General features: G+C 42.3%; 1 protein-coding gene across 1 annotated transcript in view; it reads right to left on the bottom strand.

The window, feature by feature from the left end:
• Window positions 1–884: 884 nt before the first annotated feature.
• The window catches only part of SLC38A1 (solute carrier family 38 member 1), a 40,319-nt gene continuing 19,112 nt past the window's right edge, over window positions 885–22,091 (bottom strand). Inside the window, exons 5-16 of the mRNA XM_071552343.1 lie at window positions 19,078–19,151; window positions 17,380–17,472; window positions 17,002–17,083; window positions 15,723–15,805; window positions 15,019–15,077; window positions 14,221–14,343; window positions 12,004–12,083; window positions 10,753–10,853; window positions 7,550–7,668; window positions 6,851–6,992; window positions 6,645–6,742; window positions 885–5,598 (exon numbers count right to left, since the gene is read on the bottom strand). Of these exons, the coding sequence (XP_071408444.1) occupies window positions 5,497–5,598; window positions 6,645–6,742; window positions 6,851–6,992; window positions 7,550–7,668; window positions 10,753–10,853; window positions 12,004–12,083; window positions 14,221–14,343; window positions 15,019–15,077; window positions 15,723–15,805; window positions 17,002–17,083; window positions 17,380–17,472; window positions 19,078–19,151 (1,156 nt within the window). The 3' untranslated portion in view covers window positions 885–5,496. The remainder of the gene's footprint in view (window positions 5,599–6,644; window positions 6,743–6,850; window positions 6,993–7,549; window positions 7,669–10,752; window positions 10,854–12,003; window positions 12,084–14,220; window positions 14,344–15,018; window positions 15,078–15,722; window positions 15,806–17,001; window positions 17,084–17,379; window positions 17,473–19,077; window positions 19,152–22,091) is intronic.

Here is a 22,091-nt window from a genome sequence, read left to right as displayed (position 1 = left end):
GTGGGATGTGCAAGCAGTCCCTAGCTGGGAGTGCTCCTGGAAGCCTCAGATGTTAGTGCTTTGGCTGCATGAGAGCAGCAGACTCTGTGGTGAAGGAGCAGCCCCAGGACTCTGCAGGAAGGGAGAGGGCAGAAATGGTACCAGTTGCTCTGGTTGCTGCCCACCCCTTGCTTGTACTTTTTTTCTGAAGTACAGGCATTTCTGATGACTGAAAATGGAAACACAGAAGTTTGGACTAGTTGGGTAAATACATGCCTGGATGCAACATGGCATAATGCTGGGTCAAATTGCTGGCTGCAGTTTGCCATGGTTTCTGCATAAAGCCTTTTCAGCACTTTACTACCACCTGACCTCAGCTGAGGAGGCAAGAGGTACCTGGATACCAAAGGGGCCCCTTACAAGGGAGATATTTTACCCAACAGGAAGACTGGTAAACTTGCTGTTGAGAAAACAGGGAGTCGTCATGCACTGGAATTAATCCTAGCAATTTCACTGGACCTTTTATTTTATTTTTATTTTTCTCATTACATTACAGATGTAATTGTAATTTCATATTTAGGATTTAACTTGTGAACTCTTGGGAGAAAGAAAAAGATATGCATTTTGCTAAGAAGCTAAAGTATTTGTATTTCTATTAAATTTATTCTTAATATGCAGAGCCTATCTCAACACTTCTATATCATAGGGGATAAACAACTGCAAAAATATACAGCATCCTATTTATTTACAATATATATGTACATAAAAATGAAATTTCCTACAATACAACACAACTGCATAGATTTGTCTTGAGAAACATAGGCATGTGTACAATTTGTGAATTCTAGACCTTTCCAGCCCTGTACTTTTTATTAATTCATTTTCTTTCCCATCCCGTCTCCCACCCCCCCCCCCCCCCGCAGTTTGTTTCAGAAATCCTTACATTAGCTACAAATAAAACATTCTTTGTGTAAGTTACAGGAAATAAGGACTTTCCAGCCAAGGGCTCTGGGGACTAGTTTCTGAAAGCACCCTGGCGCCAGCTGATAAAGCCATCTCTTGGAGCTGCTGATGGAGTTGAGTACATTCTGTGGTGCCTTTCTCCTACAGGCACTGGGGTGGGACAGTAGGACTGGACATGGGACAACACCACATGGAAAGAGTTTTGTTTTGACCAAGATGCTCTTTAGCCTTAATGTAAGGTTCAAGTACAGAAAAATATTCATTTATAGATAAGATAGAGATCGTTACTGTTAATATTCGGTATCAGAGAGCTGTGTTGCGCTTATGCATTGTAAGGCAGATGCACAGACACAACCCATATATCATCCAACCCCCACTTGCAAGTGGAGCACAGGCTATGGGTTTGTATGTGCCTCATAAGAGAAGCCCTCCGGAGCAAATAAGCATCCCCATCCCTGACCTCCAAGGATGAGACTAGCTGTTCTGCCCTAGGCCTGCACATGGGCCAGGCACCACTTGGTCCTTGGCAGCTCTACAAAATCTCTGTGCTGGTGCATGGATTTGGCATTGGCCCTCTGACCAGGAGCAAGCATAACCCAGAGAGATCATTGCTCCTGAGATACTGTTCCCAAATAATTGACTGTGTTTTACTTACTAGGCATGTTTGCCATTGGACAGAGAAGGGCAGCTGTATTACAGTTGCTTTAAGCCCATGACTATTTTCTTTGCAATGTGCTGTGGACTAGGAGAGGCAGCAAGGCCATATTTTAGTGTAGGATTAACTCTTACAATCTTATTAGTAGCCCCTGCTTCTAATTAGTCCTTTCTTGTCCCTCACCACTCAATTGTTGCTATTATGCAAATAAGAGTTTTAGGGTTTTTGTTGTAGTTATTAGGACCAATTTTGCATCCAGTCTATGACATTTGCAGTGCTCACAATAGTGATAAACTCTCTATGAAAAGAAAGCATGCTATCCCCTACTAAGTAGATATGGTACTCTGGATCCTATTAATTTAACAATAGAGAAAATCCTAAAGCATTTCACTGTGCTTTTAAAATCCTAGCTAAAGTGTGGGACTTGTACAATCATTTGCTACAGGTTCACTATTCCAAATGAACTGAATAACAGCAGTACATTTTACAGATAACCTTAAACAAATATTGTCATCCATCATTGATGTTGACAGTTACAGCAGGGTCTATTGCATTCTGTTAAGAATGTATAAACCTGATGAGAAAACAAAAAGCACATTATTTCACGTTCATTACCACAGACGTCAATAAACACATGATTCCTTTCCATAAATATCTATAAATATGCCAGTAAATCAGTCTAAGCAAAATTCCCTCTGTTTTTTTTTGTTTCTTTCTTTTTTTTTTTTTTTTTTTGATAAGAGACCCAGAAACAAAGTCTGTTTAAAGACTTAATATTTTGGGTATCTATTTTTCAGTATCTAAGATATGCTTTGGTGGTCCAGTACCTTGGGTAATTTCACTCTATGTCCACTCAGCTCATTCTCCCTATTTATTCAGTAAAATTCCAGCATACAAATAAACTGGGAAAAAGGAGAAGAGAGAATAGCAAAGAGGAGAGAAAGCAATAGTAGCGATGGAGGAGACACAGGAAGATGCAAGGAGCAATCAGGGACCCAACAGCCCTTCCAAGCGAAGGAAGTTGGGTGCCAAAACTCAATGATTGGTATTTCAAACAGCCAACTATAGACTATTTGTGGGGAGGAGAGGAAGGGAGATGTCACAGATTTGACCTTGTTGGAACCCTGTGCAGCAGATCAGACCTCTAGCTCATACCTGGGTACTTGAAAGTTGCTCCCAGGATCTCCTCTCTCACAACCCCTCAATGCACAGAGCTGTGCTGCTCATTAATTAATAGAAGAAGAAGGATTAAGTGGGGAGGAAAGCAGTAGAGCCCTGGAGCATCTTAAGGATAACACTGTACAGCATTCTCAGGTCTGAGTTAGATTTTTTAGGATAAGATCCAGAGAGATTATAAGGCACCTCAAAACCTGAAATGAAATCTCAACAAGCGGAATCAGAATGGAGTAAGATGCTGGGCTCCTACTGCAATGACCACCAAGGGTTGGGTGCCTGCAAAACAGAAGCCACAAACTTCCATCTCAAGCTGGGAAGATGCCTGGAGTGAGGTGCGAAGAGACAGGAACAAAACATAGGTTCTTCTCCCAAGAGCTTGCCTAACACTTGGTCTTGTAGGCTGTAGTATGGACTTCCCTGTGAATAAGGGCAGGGATCAGTCCCATAAAAGACAGTGCAGAGAAAACTGGTGACCTGCACCATCACAGGCAAGGGTCTGAGACCAGCCACGGGAAAGCACAAGAGAACTTAGTCCAGGGGTCCCAGGTATCTCAGTAGATCTTGTGTTAAAAGCTGGGCTAGGGGGTGCTTGGGAGGAAGGATGCCACACTGGAGATCTTGCTGGGAGCCTGTGAGTGAAGGTCTTGGGGGCCAGGAAGAAGGCTGAATAAAGGAACCCTACACTGCAGTCTAGCAGGTCACTTTGCCTGGAGGGAGAAGGCTTCCAGTTTTGTTCTTGCTGCTGGGCTACTCCAAGGACTTGGGCAGCCTGTGGAGTCCACTCTACCTTATTTCTGGATCACAGTGGAGGCAGGTACCTCACTGCCTGGGCTGAAATACAGATCTGGAAATCTGGTTTTAGTAGGCTTAGGGTCTGTAGCATGAACACTATGCAGCTCAATGCCCAGATTCCAAGGAAGGTCCCAACTAACCTCTCTGGATGTTACCCTCAGAAACCAGCTTTCAAGGTCCTGAGATATGCTCTGTGGCTTCAATTCTCAGCGACTTCAAGCCAAGCAGGACAAGGCAATGGCAACTGAGGCAATTCAATAGCTCACAGAAACCCCAAGATACCAAATACTCCATCCCTAACCCTAAAAAGAGCAAGTTGTAATGACAGGTTCCTCACAGCTGATGACAGTATGCTTCCACAGTTATAAGGGGAGTTGTCAATGAACCAGCTACTGGGAACAGGAGTGTCACTACAAACTGACAGATATGGCTTGAGCATACTGAGGGCATCACTCAACCCTTGGGCTTGAAGCAGGGCTCTCTTTAGCCATCAGTTCTTTCAGGGAGAGCCACATTCATATTCTGAGACACTTTTTAGCTCACATGGTGGATGACACAAAGTGCACACATTTATGCTGCTGGCAGTGCAGTAATAGAAGATGTCTGCTCAGGATGGTGAACAATCACCTGCTTAGCATTTGAGTCTCTACAAGTAGTTCTCTACACCAGCTATAAGGCATTAGGCAAATGCTTATCCTGTGGACAACAGATGCAAGTTACAGTGTTTCTGCTAGTAGTAATTGAATGTCTCTTAATTGTTACAGAGAAATGATGAAAAATGTAAATGAAACCTTTAAAATATAAAAAGTATTTCTGTTCATTTAAAGAAATGTTACAGATATAAATTTCTGTTAGAGAGTGAGTCAAACCCTGCTCCCACTGTGTCAGAGACCCTGCTGACTTCAGTGGGAGGAGGGTTAAGAGAAGTCAGTACAGGGCATGTACAAATGAATACTAGAATGGAAAAGGCATGAGGTATGATTAAATGTGCAGGTTTTAATAAAACTGGAGCTTGGTATTTTTTTTCTGAAAGCAGTGGGGCATTACTGAACAGTTTAATACTGAAGAAAATGCAGACTTCCCAAGGAAATCTCTGAACATCTGCTCCTCTTCAGGCTCAAGTACTCCTGGTTTGTGGTCAAGTCTAGTTCTGGTCAGCCTCTGACTGAAGTGTGTCAGGGGAATGATGGCCACTGGTGATGGCCATCCTTCTCCTGCTCCCTTTGCCCCATCGCAAAGACACACACAGTCTGTTCCCAAAAGCTACGAACAGGCCAAGCCTCGGGACTGGCTTCCCCACCAGAATATCAGAGAGAAGCACCAGATTTAGGACCTACACTTATACAGCACTCAGTTATGCTCTTGTGGTGCTTTTCATGCCTGTATCTAGAAGGTTACACTTAACTCAGTGAGGCAAATGGTGCCTAAAACAGCAACAGAAGAAACAAACAAACCAACAAACCAGATGCGCACAATCAGAGAAGAGAGTTTTGGCTGAAAGTGGGAGGGAAGGGTGTGAACGGACATCACTTCAGTTGGAACTGATAGCAACAGGCACTGCTGCCCTAAAGGAGCAGAACTTGTGGCTGAAGGGCTAAGGACAATACTGGAACAACGCAATTCATGGGTGGAAGAGGGGAAACTAATTGTGATGACTTCATGAACAATGCTCTATATAGTCTCATGGACAATTATCACAGACTTATTGTTGATCTGATAACTCGGTATTGGGGGACAGACTAATATGCTAGTTGGAAAAATGGGTCTCTTTTCTCCAAGAAAATACACCCATAACAGTATTTTCAGTACTGGATAATCAATATTTGGATTAGATTTGAGTAAACTCACAAAAGATGGAATAGATAACAGAACAGATGGTTCTGATTTTGGTGTGTAGCAAACAGGGGTGTCTTCTTTTCAGGAGGTGAACTTCAGTGGCCTTCAGCACTGCCTCCCGATTGCACCCAGTCATAGATGACCAAGGGAATGCTCACTAGGGAAAACATTATCCCCAGCACTAAGAAAAGAGAAGCCTGAAACAAAATAGGAGAGAAAATTAATGAATAAAAAGAAGACAACTAATTCAAGTATGTTAACTTCTTCTCTTACAAAAATTTACCAGGTGATGTATCAAAGTTATCAACTAAAATGAAATAGCACTTCTGGTAAAGACAAGACCCATAGATAATTAAACAGATTAGTGTCATTGATAATTACTCACTGAACACCAAACCATGTTTTTTCTTGGTTCTATTCACTTCTTAAACACTGATCATCCCTAAAGAGGATTAAATGAGTCTGTTTTTAGGACTGCTCAGCTCTGCTCTTTCCAAAGCCTCACAGAAATCAGGATATTCTTCCCAGCAGATATGTGTTCATCAAAGTTCAGCCCTTTCATCATGGGATCTGTGGATGTAGCCACAAGTGAAACACATGTTTCCTGTCTGTCTGCTCAGAAAAGGAAGACCTGACCTTACAATGCTTCCAGTGTGTGTCCTGTTAGGCTGGGAATAAACAGGAGTGTTGCATCTTTTCAGCTCTTTCTGGGGCTGATAGGAAATCTTCCAAGGCCCATTCCCATCTGCTCATGCAGGCCGAAGGGCTAATATAACATTTCAGCTGGCTGCTTGTGGTGGAACCACCCAAAGTCAGACTCTGGTCCATGACAACCATGAGGAATACTACAAATGGAGCACTTTGCACACCTTCTGGATCAACACATGGAAACAGAGAGAGCTTGCTGGGCTGAAAGGCTTGTTGAGGCGGGCTGGGGGGCTCCTGCTGCCTGCTGACAGCTACTGCTGCTTACAGAACCGCTGCTTGCCAGCCAGAGTCCCTCACCCCATGGAGAAGGACCCTCCAAATCATGAGATGCCACGCATGGTATGGCCCCTCCACTAGGAGACCCCCAGGGTTAGCAAAGGAGAAGGGTGAGCACAGCTGTCAGCTGACTGAAGCACAGAAGGAAAGTAATATAAAGAGGCTCACACCTGTGTTCAGATTAGGTGTGCTTTGCACATAGCACATTATAAAGAATGACAAGATGAAATTGTTGCTTTGATGGGAATGGAATGCATACCCAAATCCTCTGAGTCAACTTTGATCCATCCTCCTGCGTAATTTTAATATACAAGGATGAAGGAAGAATGAAAATCAGCATATTGGCAGAAGTGACCCCTGCAAAATTCAAATAAATGAGTTTTGTTAACTGCTAGCAACAGCTAATTATTTTGTTGCTGATTAGCAACTGTCTTTTATTAGTAGTAGAAAACCAGGATACTGTACCTACAACTCCAAAAATATCCTTCATGGATGGGATAAAAATTACTAGTAGGTTGATGATAACCAAAAGAACAAAAGTAACCAAAACATGATGGCATAAGTCAAATTTTGTTTTTCTGGCCATCTCAAATAATGATGAACGCACCTGTAGGGAGAGAGAAAGAGAGAGAAAGTTCTCTGTCAAGAATAGTCTATTAGCCAATTCAAAGCTTCCCATGCTTATTTTAACTGGTTCTTCAAGTGACAAGTGCTGCATAGATCCATCAGATATTCTGCATTGTCTGATGTAATGTTCTTTGAAATAATCCTTAAAATTAATTTGTTATTTCAGAACTGTAGGTACACATGCACGTGCAGTAGGATATTCCTCTCTTTCTAACCTATCTTTAGGAATCCTTCTGCGATTAAAAATGAACTTCACCTCTGAGCCTGCTCCCATAATGTGATGTGAAGTAAGAGAGCATTCTTTTGGATTCAATTTAAAACAAGTTTAAGACCAAAAGTAATTAATTTATCTATTTCCTGCATGAAGAACTTCTCCAGAAGTTAGTGGCAGTCTGGTGTGCGAAAAGACTAATCCAAGCTCAAGCTCTTTCAGTACCTGCAATATTTTGGTCTTGGCAACTGCTGGACTGTGGTTTGAAGAAACGTGCTGTGTACAGCTACTACCAACTTCCAAACCATGCAGAGATTTTTACTTACAGTGAAAAACAGCACCGGCACGGTGAGTATCACTGCCACGATCACAGCCAAGCGCACGGTCAGAATGAGGATGTCATCTTTGCTCTGGTATTTGTGAAGCAGATCTGACTGCACACTCTCTATGGAAAAGACAGTAGGGTAAGTGTTCTGGCAAACAGACAATTAGTTCCAAAAATCATTGTTTAACAACAGCCTTCTTGAACAACAAGTGATTTATCTGTAAACAAAAGAGTACGGAATGAAACATTCTCAAGTTAAAACAATGCTTTTAATAAAATCCCAATGATCCCATTATTCCAGATTAATCCTTTGGAGGCCTGATTTAGAAATGCATCTTAATTCAAGAGACAGCACATGCCTAAGTCTAAGGTAATTTTCACTGTAGGGAAGACAACAGTGAGACATACACGAAAGCTTGCTGACATATATATGTAGATACAAAAATAGGTAAAGTGAAATAAGCCATTTTAATTGGTTCCGTGGACTTTTTTTTTAAGTTTCAAATGATATAAAAATAAACACATGCACTGCAATGGCTGAACTTAATATAAACTGCAAGGTTTTGAGCTAATTTAGTCTAAACAGCAAATAAACTCCCAGTGAAAAGCACTGCCCCTGTTCTCAACTGAGAACAAAGCCTATCTTGGGTCAGCAATCAGTGGGATGCTCTGACATTTTCACTCAAATCCCTCAGCAGTGACTCCAAGGGCTGCCAGCAGTACCTGCAGCTCAGCCTCATGCCAGCCAGTGGCCCCAACAGCCAAGACAAATCACAGGGGGTGCCTAACGGGGAGGCACTGGGAATATTTTAATACGACCTCCTGCCAAGATGTTTCCTTGAAGCTGTGATAAATAGTGCAGAGCAGGTCTGCATGTACTAACCAACAGGAAAACCAAATTGCTGAGGGACCTACGTGTTTGCTTTTTAAGTTTTATATATCCAGGACCAATAACCTAAGAGGGGGGCTGTTAAGCGTGCCACAAAACATACCTGCTGCCCCTTTTTAGGCTCATGTTTTGTTTCTGCCTGCTAATCTTAGAAAGCTAGTGGTAAAACATAACAGCTCTTACAGGGAACTTGATGGCCACATCTAGTTTACCATCTTTAGTACTTGGTAAAACCTAATGTATTCCTGGGCGCAGAGGGATCTATCCTGTGGCAATATGCCTATGCTCCCCCCAGGGCGCCCTTTTGGGTAGAGACCACAGGTCAACATCACCTACACAGTGCTTGAATCCCCACCAGGAGAAAGAAAACAGTCTCCCACCTCCCTACAGATCAGGAGTGGGGTTTTCAAGCCGGGCACATGCACAGCTTCTGCGACACAGAGCTTACTCTGCTCCTGCAAGCATAGACTGCAACTTCTGTACCGCTCACGGGCTGCAGCCAGGTAGGAAGTGAAGGGCAAGGCTTACAGTTGAAGGTCTGTTTTCCTTTCAGCTAGATACACCACAGAGCCCAACCACACTGTGACCTTTTAGGGGAAGAAAAACACCTCTTTTCTGTAATTCTGCAATGTAAATATAGTCATCACTGCAACACTTTTGAGAACACAGCAAACAGACAAGTACTACGGGTGCAAAGAAGAAATGGTCACAATAAAAATACTGTTCTTACCCAGGTAAGGGTAGAGAAGAGTTAGAACACTGTAAGTGAACATATGAAAGGTAAGGTCTTGTCAGTCTCAAGGGGAAGAAGAATCCAAGTGGAGGAATTTTATATTTCCCTCAGTGTCTTTTTTGCTGCCTGTCATGGCACTGACACTTGCAGAAGCCCCAGGACAGCTGCATGGCTTCCATCTGTGGGCTCTCAGTTCTGGGGAGCAGAGATGCCTGATGTGGGGAAAGGCACACAAGACACCCCAGGGATTCCTCCACCATTCCCCCTCAGGAGGGCCAGAAGGACGCAGCCCCTACCTCCTCCATGGACTCCAGACCCTCGTCCTTGAGGGATGTGGGAGATTCCCAGAGAGGAGCGCCACGGATCTGCCTCCTCAGATCCCTGGGGCAATCACATCAGAATCTCCTCCCTGCCAAAGCGAAGGGGTCCATGCTGATTTACACCCACTTGCTCCCTGGGGCTGCTAATTTGATGATTCTCTATGAAAATGTGTTAGATGGGAGCAGTTGGATGAGAACGGCTGATGCTGTTGTTACTTGCAGCCTATTGGTTTTTATTGGGAAAATTAGAACAGATGACCTCAAGTTACTTCAACACATGTATACTCAAGGCCTCAGAATGAGAGTCTGGGAAAACAAACATGAGATAGGTAAACCTTTAAAAGGAAAAAAATGCCACATTTCATATTTACTTATTTTCTTTCTCTTTCAGTGGGTGGCTTACAAGGGACAGTATCATGAATGAGGAGGTTCTAACAAAAAGGTCACTTGGAACAGGGTGAAGAAGGCTGATGGTGATTCTGAGGTAAAAGGCAAACATCAGCTTTGTCACCTGTTTTGTAACCTGTTAAGGGTCCATGGAAAAAGATACTACTTTTCAACATTCACATTATACTGGAACATGGGAGTAGCTTCCTGGGCAACATTCATATTTTATCCTACTCTAATTAACAATTGTGCCTTTAGGGCATACATATTGTATCCTTTGGCGATACAACATAATGTGTTAAGTGAATTGATATGCATGAAAAGAGACAGGGTGGGAGTCTCAAAACACCGAGATAACTATCATTTGGTGGCTGAGCTGGGACAATACTCAAAGCTTCCCCACCTTCACTGCCAGTTTGTTTAACCAAGACCTAAAGAGGTCAGCTCTAGAGACACAGGGAATGCATTTGGCCTGTGTCAATAAGAAAGTGAAACAGCTGTGATGGGCGATTTGTTACTCATTTCTTAGGACCTCCTCTCAAATCTGTCTCATTTTTTGCAAATATGCATGCTTCAGTGATTACCAATGCACACATCATTCAGGTGAGGACCTTGGAACAAAATCGTAATGGGGCCCAGCTAATTCTCAAGTCTGTTAAACAAATCTCTCCCTCATATTTTGAATATACCTTTTGCAAATAATACTTTCACTTGTGCTTTTGAAGGATTTATGCCTTCAATATGAAAATTTTAAGGAAAATTATTAGGAATACTGTTTTAATATGTGGATGGCACTTTCCTTTCCAGCTGGGATACACTATTGATTTTACATGTATCCCCTTTCTACTCTGATCAACAAAGAACTGCATACTTACCGTAGAAAGTCAAATAGCCAAATATGGCAGTCATAAAGTACATCAGAAACATGGCAAAAAATGAGATATTTGAAACCAACTGCATTTTTTTCTGTGAACGGCTGGAGAAAGAACAACAAAAAAGAACACATAAAAATGGTTGGGCTGGATTTTTCAATAGCGGTTTCAAAATGTATTAAGTCTTTGCATAAACATAGTAATTTTTGTATAAAACAGGAATTTATTGACAGCTGCACAAGGAAGACAAGGATTGGGCAAAAGGAGCCTCCTTGGGGCTTAGGTCAAAAAATGGTGGTTCTGACCTGTGGCTCTGCTCCATGGCCATACCTGCTTAAGCAGAGCGTAGCCCTGTGGAGGGAGGATAGCCCTGAAACACTTCAGTAATTAAATTAAAAGATCAAAATAAGAGAAGCATAAAATTATACAGAGAGGAAAAAAATCCAGAAACATTCTGAACAACCACAAAGAAACATTTGTGTCACTATGGCTAGAAAATACTGTATGTATGCAGACCTGTAAAATAGGTTAAATGTAAATATTTCAGCTTTAGATATTTGTTCTGAAATATTTACACTCCAGTACCTAAACTTGGACTTTTAAGTCCACACAAGGATGATCTAAATAGGTGCCTGTGAACCTGCTAAAGTCATTTTAAGCACAAAATTTAAGCACACAATTTAAACCCAGCAAGTGGCTGGGGCCTGAGGGCACTCATGGGTCTGACTGTCTCTGACCTCTCCTCTGGGCTCCCCTATGGCCCAGGAACCCACTGTAGCTGCCAGTGATATCACAGCAGGGCTGGTCTCCAGCTCCCCACAGCTCTTTCCAGGCAGAGGTGTCAGTGAGACAGCAATACTAGCAAAGGTCTTTCAGTATCAGTGAGGCTGAAAGTATTTGTATTTTCCTGGTACTGCAACAGATTTTTAGTTGCACTGGAACAACCCCCATTAGTGGAACACATGCCTCTCCTACGCCAAATAATGACCAGCACAACTTGGCCCTCCCCAGGCTGCTGTGTAGTTCCAGAGAAAACTTCCAAGTGTTGCATTATTCTCCACTTCCCTCGCCCCCACCCCCACGGTGCCTGGGAGGCCAGATTTCCAGCTGACAGTGATGCTCACTGGCTTGTTGGGTGTTGTTAAAGCACATCTCTGAGTGGCATGAATGACTCAGAGCACCTCTTTGCTAACATTTTCCATGTAAAATGGCTCAAAACAATTAACTAAAAAAAAAAAAGAGAGAAAGGCTTACTCTTTAAGTTCGCTGTAAATCGGGAGGACTGACGGGTGGCACACAAATGCAAAAGCAATGGTGGGCAAAGCATACACGGTCTGTTCAGAGAGAATTTCAGAAAAGTTAAGAAGTATTTCCCCCAATGGTGTGAAGAAATGTTCCGTATTCAACTATCTCAGCTCCCAACTCATTGAATTCTTCAACCAAACATTGACAGCCCTTCAGAGAAGGCAGAAGACCTGACGATTAGACCATATTTAATGAACTATGGAAAGCAGTGTGCTTTCAACCCAAGGAGAAAGGCTTCTCCTTGGTGGCGCAAGTGTAGCCCTGACTGTGCTCACAGAGTGCAGCTCTGGTTGCCACACTGCTGCTGGTTTTGCTCCCTGGGATAGGTTTGTCTGCCCAGCTACTGCCACAGTGTCATGCGTAAAAGGGATGTATGGCGGGTCACCGCTACACTACCCTGCCTTGGCATGGAGAGGGGTGCGCACCCAGGGTGCTAAGGCTGAAGTCCTGAAGAGGAAGCCCGTATCCAGACTGTAAGAAAAGAGAACAGGAATGCAGAACTTACAAATAAATGGATATTTCAAGGTACCAGACTGAATCCCTTAATTTCCCAGGCCAACAAAGGGACTAGGAGGGTTGTGGAGGGAGCATACTTTTCCTTAGGGAAAGAGAAAGACCATTATGTCACCAGGAAGTGCAATAGGCCTCCAAGGAGTACCTCACCCCCTTCTCCACTAAGATTTTGAGTGGGTTTCAGTCCTCAGCCAAATTTCACAAATTATCTCGGTGCCCAGGCACATCCATTCTCCATGAGGGAATGGGTTTCAGCAGAGGTCATATGAATCTGCAAGGACAAAATGAGTCCATCCCTACATGCAGCTGCATCCCACCTTCTGAGATCTGCTTGTGCTGGTCACAGGCATCCCTTCCCACAGAAGCTGTTCTGTGATACAGCCAAGGCCTGACAGATTCAGTAAGTGCACTGGTTGTTCCCCAGTGGTCCTTCCTTGCCCAGGCCTTTGCCACCTCCTTTCCTTCACTCACAGCACAATACTGTTGTGCCTCCATCTGTAGAGATATTAAGAAGTTGACTGGACACAGGGCTGGGTGTCCCTTCTTCAGCACTGGGGTTGGACCAAGAGATCTCCAGTGGTCTCTGTCAAGCTTGATTATCCTCTGATTCTCTGAAACTGTCCTGTCTCTCCTCTCATACACCAAAATTGCTAGAGGACTAGAAAGTTACTGGAACTGTTGGCCCTGAGGGCAAACTTAGGGAGATCAGCTCCAGGGTGCCTAATCCAAACAGACCAATCCTTCTGATGTGTCTCCATTGTCTCTGAGGCAAATGCTGATATGCACGGCAGAAGGGTGCCCTTCAACACTCTATGAATAACCTAGACTTAAGCTGCTATTGCATACCAAGCTAACTAATTCTTGTCCCATCACACTAGATCTGGGGTGATGGTTTCCCCCAGCTAAAGAAGAGTGCTTGGATTGGCTTCTTCAACTGAAGGTGGTAGATTGAATTTAAAAAAAATAAAATTCTGCATGCCTCTGCTACACATGCACATTCTCTATGAATGTGACTGTGAGGCCCTGAGGACCGTGCCCTGCTGGGCAGCACAGCTGACAGGAGCCATCCTCCTGCTCACATAGCTACAGTCAGCTGCTCTCTCACATTCTTTCTTAGACCAGCTTCTTCTGCAGCTGTGTGGTGACAGAGGAAAGTATACAGCTGAAATGCAACCAAATTTTTGCTGGACTAACTTCCAGCTGTATCTTTTTTGCAATCCAGTTCACCACATAGGTACAGAAACATGTACCCTGTCATGAAGAAGTGGTTTGTGTGCAAAAGGACAGAGACTATTTCTGGGCTTTGGATGCAGGTGAGGCTTACTCAGCCTCTGCTGAACAACAGCCTAAAGGCACAGTTGTGGCATGGATAGTAAGAAGCAGTGGAAAGAAAAAATCTCCCGAAGAAAGCATTCATTGTCCAGCAGTAGCTCCAGCACATCTGCTACCAGGGCAGGACAAGACTGCAAGGAGGTACATTCATCACGGCATCTCTGTAAGACCAGGCAAGGACACCCATTTTGCATTCACCAGTGAATCACAAGTGGAAGCTTAGAGAATCAGGCCCTATATGGTGCTGATTGGATTAAGAACATGAGGTGTAGATGCACATATTATGTGAATTGAAAATAAATATTATAAAAAGAAACATACCTTGGAATTAAAGGTAACATACTTTGGCTTACACAAACGTTCATATGCTGAGCTATTTGATGCGATAGCTGTTGCGTTTAGCTCTGGTACACCACAGGAAATTTGAAACTTCTTGTAAATAACCTAGAATAAGAGCAGAAAATAGCTAATTGCTAAAATAATAATTAAAAAATGAGAAAATATCAGTGAAATTGTGAGCAACCTGGCTTTTATCAAAAATAGTGTGGCCAGCAGGATGAGGGAAGTAATCATTCCCCTGTACTTGGCACTGATCAGGCCACACCTCAAGTACTGGTGTCCAGTTCTGGGCCTCTCACTACAGGAAAGACATTGATATGCTGGAGCAAGTCCAGAGAAGGGCAACAAAGCTGGTGAGAGATCAGGAGAGCAAGTGATGTGAGAGGCTGCTGATGAAACTGCAGTTATTTAGCCTGCAGAAAAGGAGGCTCAGGAGACTTTTATAGATCAGTGTCTGTCTCCTCAACAAGTAACAAGTGACAGGACAAGAGGAAATGGCCCAAGTTGTACCAGGGGAGATTTAGATTAGATATTAGGAATTTTTTTTTTCATAGAGAGGGTTGCAAAGTATTGGAACAGACTCCCCAGAGAAGTGGTGGAGTCACCATCCCTAGAAGTGTTCAAACAAGGTGTGGCTATTTCACTTGAGTACATGGTTTAATAGTGAATTTCTTGTGCTAGGTTGGCAGTTGGACTTGATAGTCTTAAAGGTCTTTTCCAACCTTAATGATTCTACAGTTCTAAGTGACTCACCCAAAAAAGAAAGGAAGCCGAACTTACCACTACCAGGAAAAATACCATGCAGCTTAATGAAAATCCACTGGTATAGCCAAGATATCCTGAAAAAAAATAAAAGGAAATCTCACACAAAATCATTTTATTAGTTTCATCTTGGTTCTTACATACTTTTGCTCCTTCATGAAAAGTTCAAATGTATTACACATTTAATATGCATTGTGAGCTTACGGGCAGAACAAAAGCAAGTCCTATTGTTGTGGAAGTCTCCCATGTTGGGAATCTCCCACATAACAAGTCTCCTAGCTTTCAGATAGGCCTGAGCCTTGCTCTAATCAACTTGACTTCCTCAGGGTCACCTTTACATCAATTTAACTAATATTACTTTTGAAAGAGGCTGTGATGATTGTTGCGATCAGAATGTGACACAGATTCCCTGATACAAGTCACATCAGTTGAGTTTGGGTTATTTTCTCAAAAGGAAAATCCCAACTGGACTTTGGTGCCAAATGTTGCTACGCGGTCTTGAAAAAATACATTTTGTACCTATTGGCATCTCTGTGGATTTAAACACATTTGAAAATGTAACTCTCTGTACAGGTCTTACTTCAAAGCCCAATACCCCCAGTTCAACTCACTGCTAAAAATTTTGATGCTGATAGGAAAGTAATTTATTTTTTGTCAGTGTGGCTGTCAGTGGCATGATATCTTTGTTTTATTTTATTCCCAGAATGGCATTTTCATCTTACCTAAGTTCTTAAGGAGACATAAAGGGAGGATTATACCAAACGTCACTATGACAACAAGAATCCGTCCATCCACGTACCATGCCCTGCATAAAACACATACAAAGCATAAAATGCATAAAAACGCATAAAACGCATAAAAAGCATACCATGAGCACACTTTAAACACACTCTGGTTTTCCCCACACTGAGTCATCCTCTTGGACTGCTGTACTTACAGAACTATCTTTGGTCTTCTTACCCTACAAACTCCTACAAAAGGAGAGAAGGGGTCACATCTCAACTTTGCAGACTCATTAAGTATCCAGCCCTTGAAACATGGCACTGGTCTATTCAGGTATGGAAGATCTTCATAGTCACTAGACAAAATATCACCCTACTGCTGAGATCAGTGAGTGGGACTGAGAGGCAGAACAGCCACTTTCATATCCTGATGTAAGCCACCCTGCCAGGATGAAAGACTGTGCAACATACTGCACAGCAGGTCAGGGGGGACACCACAATTTTTATTTGCCAAACCACCCAGGCTTTTGACTAGAGTGGCAAACCAGACTCCTGTGTGGGCTGGCATGCACTAGCCAGTCCAAGTCTGTATCTCCTCTAGCTTTGAATGCTGCTGGAAAGCAAGAAAGAGGAGAAGGGACAGTGTTAGTGATGTTCTGTATGAACTATTTCCATTGCTTGGTCCAGTTCAGTATGACAACCTGAGAAACAGAATCTCTACCACTTTCTTGTGCGCTACAGCACACCATATAACCTAGTGTGAGGGGTATTTACCACTATTAAAAAGTGCCACCCCCTTATTAAAGAAACTGGTAAATGTTGAGTGATAAGTGGCAGAAATCTAAGTATAATATCCTGCAGCTGTCATATGCTAGTATTGAAGAATTTCATACTACGGACAGTGTTCCGGGGCAAAATCCTGTAAGATGCTTAGAATGAAGGGAAACAATATCTTTAACTTGCATTGTTCCCAATATTTTCAAGTGTTGCCTAACACTAAAATATTGGATTCTATGATAAGAGTTTTGTATAAATTACAGTTTGTCACAAAAATTTAGTGTGCAAAGAGAGCAACTAACTAACTTTCATTTTTTATCCATTTTCTTTTTCTTCCCAAAATTGTCTTGGCTTTTATGAATCCCTGAGAGACTTCTGTGAAAATGTACTTTGACAAACCTAAAGGATATCCAACACTTAAGAGCTTTTGTAAACATATGCTTAAACTTAACTACATAACATTAAATTCTACAGTCTAGGCACCAAAATTAATTCAACTTACGAAAAAGTTTCTTCTTTTCCCATTAGAAACGTTATGGCAGAAGGCAGCTCATTTTTGACTATGAAGAGATAGCTCAACATTGCTGCAGGAAGAAGATCAGTTTAGAAAATTGCGAAAATATTTGGTGGAAAAAGTGCAGAAAACAATCCTGAATTTTATCCCACAGTAATGTCTGATGATAAAAGACCCTAACTATGACTGATTGTAAAATTACAGCATTTTTAAAAGGCTGCATGCAAAGTGTTAGCCACAGCTATACTGAGAAGCATGAAGATCGCAAGGTGTCATGGGGAGAAGGAAGAACCTGACTGGTTGGTAGCTGTAACATTACTGAGATCTTCCTAGGCATTGTTTTCTAATATTCCTCATTTCCTTTACCTCCAACATTCTGAAGAGATGTAGCGCCAAAGACAATCATTTTGCCTGGGGTACCGAAGACCTGCTCACCAAGCTTTTCATACACCATGCAGCCTGCAGGAAAAGAAGAGAAAGGTAACACATACACCATTGAAGCTCTTGAGTTGAAACACTTAAGATTGCTTTTCAGGTAACCACCCATTTACGTAGACAAAACTGCCCTTTGCAAACAAACAGGGAGCTCTTTTGTGATTTCTAGGACTGAAACTTACATAGGAATGTTTTCTTGTCTTGTATAAATGTTATCATTGGCTACCAGTCAGTTTGAAATGGAAGCTCCTAATGAGACTACTGCACCCCTTTAATGAGTCTGTCTATATCCCTAGTGACACCGTAAGTTCTGGTATCCCCATCCTGGCATATTAGGTTTGTGCCTGCAATAAGAGTGACATAGAAAGCTTCCTCTCCAGACAAAACCTTGTACAGGCAGGACCCACAAGTCAGCACTGGCATCTTGGCTATCACAAAGTACTGCCATTCTGCAATTCCACTTGCTTTCACTGAATGATCCCAATGAGGACAGCCACTGTTTTACAGGATCATTTACAACCTTTAATGACAAAGCCTTAACCTGTGAATTCTCAATGTGGTGTGTTTTTGGTAAAAGCAGGGAAAGGTCCTAGTTATAACTAAGATTTATTTTAAAATATCTGTCAAGCTTGAGAAACTCCTCTATTAATTGGTTTCTGTTAAATGTTTTTTCCTTGGCTGTGAATTAGGCTGAGAAAAAGACTGGGCATTGTGAAGATCATGAGATACATGAGAACCAAAAGAGAAATATTGCAGATGTTACACTAGGCAGACGATTTTTAAAATTCATCCCATGGTTTGGTTTTCTCTATATTTCCTTAAAGCTGACATTTCTGCTTTAAAGCTTATATAAAAATAAGTTTGAGCTTAAATATACCACCAACATAGAAAACAGGGCTCAGATTTTGGGAATTAACAGGGCATAAAGGTGTCCACATTGAGGCACACATACCTAGTTTAATAGGCAGTTGCTGATATTAGATATGCTGTAACAGTAACTCGTGTGTTCAAATTGCATGATTAAATATTACAGTGTTCTTATGCACAGATAATTTAAAAAATATGGCTTCAGAGATGGTTAACAAGGAAAGAGACTCTTGGACTTCAGAGCACAGTGACATTTAACACTGTAGGTAACTTCTATTTTCTATGTTTAGATAGTGTATCTCTGTTATATCCATGAAGGAACTGTTCCCTTTTATTTTATTCCAGGAAAACTACTACTATACCACAAAGGCTGTTAGGAATTTCACACTAACTATTAAGGACAAACTGTATTTTCACATAAGCTTCACTATAGGCAAAGGCTCATTATATTTCATTTGCAATTCACTTTGTAATGCAAAGTAACTATATGAGTTCTTCCTTCTAGCTCACTGAAGACAACATTTCTGGGCAGCAGAATTCACTCTTTGTCATAAGTTTTTTTCTTTATAGTGATACTGTTCTCAATTGTCATGGCATAAATTCTTGTTAATTTTGGGCTTTTGACCCAAAATGTGTCAGGCCTTCCTATTGTGTCAGCAAAGTGACAGAAACTTCACCTTACAGAAAGGACGTGTCCTCATTTGAACACTTCACCTCTTGGTTTTTACAGTTCTACTGAAATGGTATAACATCTTGAATTACCTGTTTCCTTTGAACACACCAACAGGAGATGTATTGAATAAATAGACAGCAGCGTGACTGAAATCAAAAGTAGCCTACAAAAGAATGGAAAATAAAGCTTACCATAAGAGATGAGGTCTAACAATGCAATATTTCATGTCAGGTCATATTCCTATTGACTTCAAGATAATTTTTTTTATTCTTCTGGCAATGCAAAAAGCCCTGAAATATATGTGATTCATGTGCTGTTTGTAGTTCCACCATGAAGATAAAAACTCCACATGTAGAGGGATTCAACCAAGTAAAACTCAGCAGAGCTGCAGAGTGCAGCTGAGTTACACCTTCCCATATAGAAAAAAACAAGAACAAAGATGTCTTATCAGATAAGAATGAAGATTTAGTAAGAGCCCAAATGAACCAGGTATGTTACTCAACATCCACACTAAAGCTTTTTATTCTGGAAGCAGAGTAAAAATTTCAAGGAATGTCCTGTATTTAAGGACTTCCATACCAAATGGAAGCATCTTTTCCCAGGACAGGTTTTGTATGTTACCAAAAGGTCACATGCCCAAATCACTTTTTATGTGCCTCACAGTGACAAGGAGGAGGAGGTTAAGGCTCGAGTGGCCTCTCTTGGGAATAAAGGCAGCAACCAAAGGCTTATACTTTGTCCAGGTGGGTACTCATGTTTCCTCACTGATTTCAGCTCTGGTCTGACATGATCCATAATTTAACGTCACAGAGAAGAATTGCAGGAAGTAATGGCCAAACTGTTTGTGTAGGGAACTTGCTGGCACAAATGATAATTAGTCAGCACCAGGGGCTAAGTGCATAAAAGCACATTTTCTCATTGCTTAATGTCTTTAAGTCAAGCACCATGTGTGGCTTCCCCTCCAACATGGACACACAAAGACCTGATGATGTTTTCATGATGCGTGTGAAGAGCATTCAGACAATCTGTTGGCAATTCCTCTCTTTATTATGACAACTACCCTCAGGACACCAAGAAAAACAAGACTAAAATGTAACAGTAAACAAGCTGCTGTCATAGATAGGCAGCAACACATCTTTTTCATATGAGTACATAGAAAGAACAGGATGAGAAGCCTCCTCCCCCCCACACCTTTTTTATTAGTTTAAACTGCAAATACTTTAGTGCCAAATAGTGACCCACAAATTCGTTGGTGCCCGAGGAGCAGGGAGAAACATAGAGGTGATAGGAGGCACTGTCCTTTTGCCAGCAAAGAATGATGGTTGACAGTAACAACACACTCTTTGTAGAGCCCCAAGTGTGTTTCTCCTTGAGAAGATTGAGAGGGGAAGGGAGATTGTACTGGCTGAGGTCACTCTGCTCCATTTTTCACAGATTTGCTAAGCCCTGCTCCTGCTCATGTTCCCTGCTGAGCCGTTCCACCCCTGTCTGCCTGCAGACACGGCACTGAGCCTCAGTGCTTGGCTGCTGGGGCTGACTCACTCCCAGCCCCAAATGGCTCAAGCTCTGCATGCCAGCATTCAGTCTGTCTTAATATTAAAAGCTCCTGTTTTCCAGGCACTGAGCTCACAGAACCTTTGTGTTGGTAAAAATAACATTCTGAAGCAGCCAGGTATTTATCTGATCTGTTATCCTTAGCTCCCCATAGGATTCTTACAGACACTGCATTTTCATTAGCACTGTATGAAAAACTTGTTTGTGTTAGGACTGTGGTATGGACAGGAATATTCGTGCCAGAACCACCCCTTGGAAAGGAATGAAAATGTCCATGTCACTCGCTCTGCACAAATTCAAAACAGAAACAGGAGAGCTTGTGCTACAGTCCCAAAAGCATTCCTCTACTTTTTATTTTGCCTGCTTTTAAAAAGTGGTAGTAGCTGTGCAAGCAAACAGCAGATGCAAAAGTCACCTCCCCACAAAAGAATAAACAGTTTAGGCCAGGGTACTGATATAGTGTTGGAAAGAACAAACCGTTCCAGTGATGCCACTGCTGTTTTTTCCCAGATGCCACATTTACTAGATCAGCTGAATCCCATGCTGTCCCCAGCCTTCTGTGGAGTCCCAGGCTTTGGGGCCAGAAGAGCTGTAAGGCTCATGCAGTCACCCAAATTATTTGACAGAGCAGTTCTGAACCCTCATAAGGTATTGGGTGCCGAAGACGAAAGAGCACGGGGTTTGCTACTGTACAGCCTCCTAGAGGGCTGTTCTGCCAGCCTGCCCTAAACCTCTGCAAGAGGTAAGACTTCATGACCCCTTCCAGTCAAAACTATCAGAATCGGTTGCAGGAAGCAGTGTGAAACTTCAGCTGTAGTGTCACACTATACCTCATTTAACAAGGTCCTCTGCCTCAGCAGGGTTTTTCAGATCATGTGCAGTACTGGGCTAAGTGCAGGCTGAAGGCACCTTGTGCATGGCTGGCCCATATGTCTCTGCAACATGATCCCTCACTCTTGGTTCGGGCTCTCCAGGATGAAACCCTAAGTGGCAACAACTGCTCCTCCCATTCCTAGGTGACCTGGCTCATCTTTAACTTCCCAAACTTTTTGTGCCATCTTTCTGCAAGATAGTTTTCTCTCCTTTTGAATACAGGAAATTATACTCTCTCTTGGTCTAGGCTGTAATTATCACCAACACTGGGATTAAGTTCCTCTGAATTCCTACTTCAGAAGTTTTGACTAGAAAGTATGATGCTTTGTCATGGCAATGTTATGCAAATAGGATGTGTCATTGCCACGTTTTGCATGTCTTATGCCAAGAATATAGGATCTAAACTGTTTCAGGTGTTCACGGCAGTGCGCACCTCGCACTGCAGGAGCCCAAAAGCTGCGAGAGTGGAAATCAGGGTGCGTCTGCTTTGCTAGTGCTGAAAATGCTCCTTTCATTTTTCTGCCTCTGCTTTCTGCTTTTCAGGGATGGTGCATGGCAATACTGGATAAACCTAGAATCTTTCCAAAACCGTGCTACTCAAAAGCAGTGAATTTAAGTGCTTTCTCATGTGCAAAAAGTAGTACAAGTATTGTTAGGACTCTATATTTAATCACCG

This window comes from Pithys albifrons, chromosome 3 (assembly GCF_047495875.1).
Source record: "Pithys albifrons albifrons isolate INPA30051 chromosome 3, PitAlb_v1, whole genome shotgun sequence".
NCBI classification, from domain to species: domain Eukaryota; kingdom Metazoa; phylum Chordata; class Aves; order Passeriformes; family Thamnophilidae; genus Pithys; species Pithys albifrons.
Note: the sequence above shows the minus strand (reverse complement) of the source record. Positions and strands in the feature narration are given on the sequence as shown.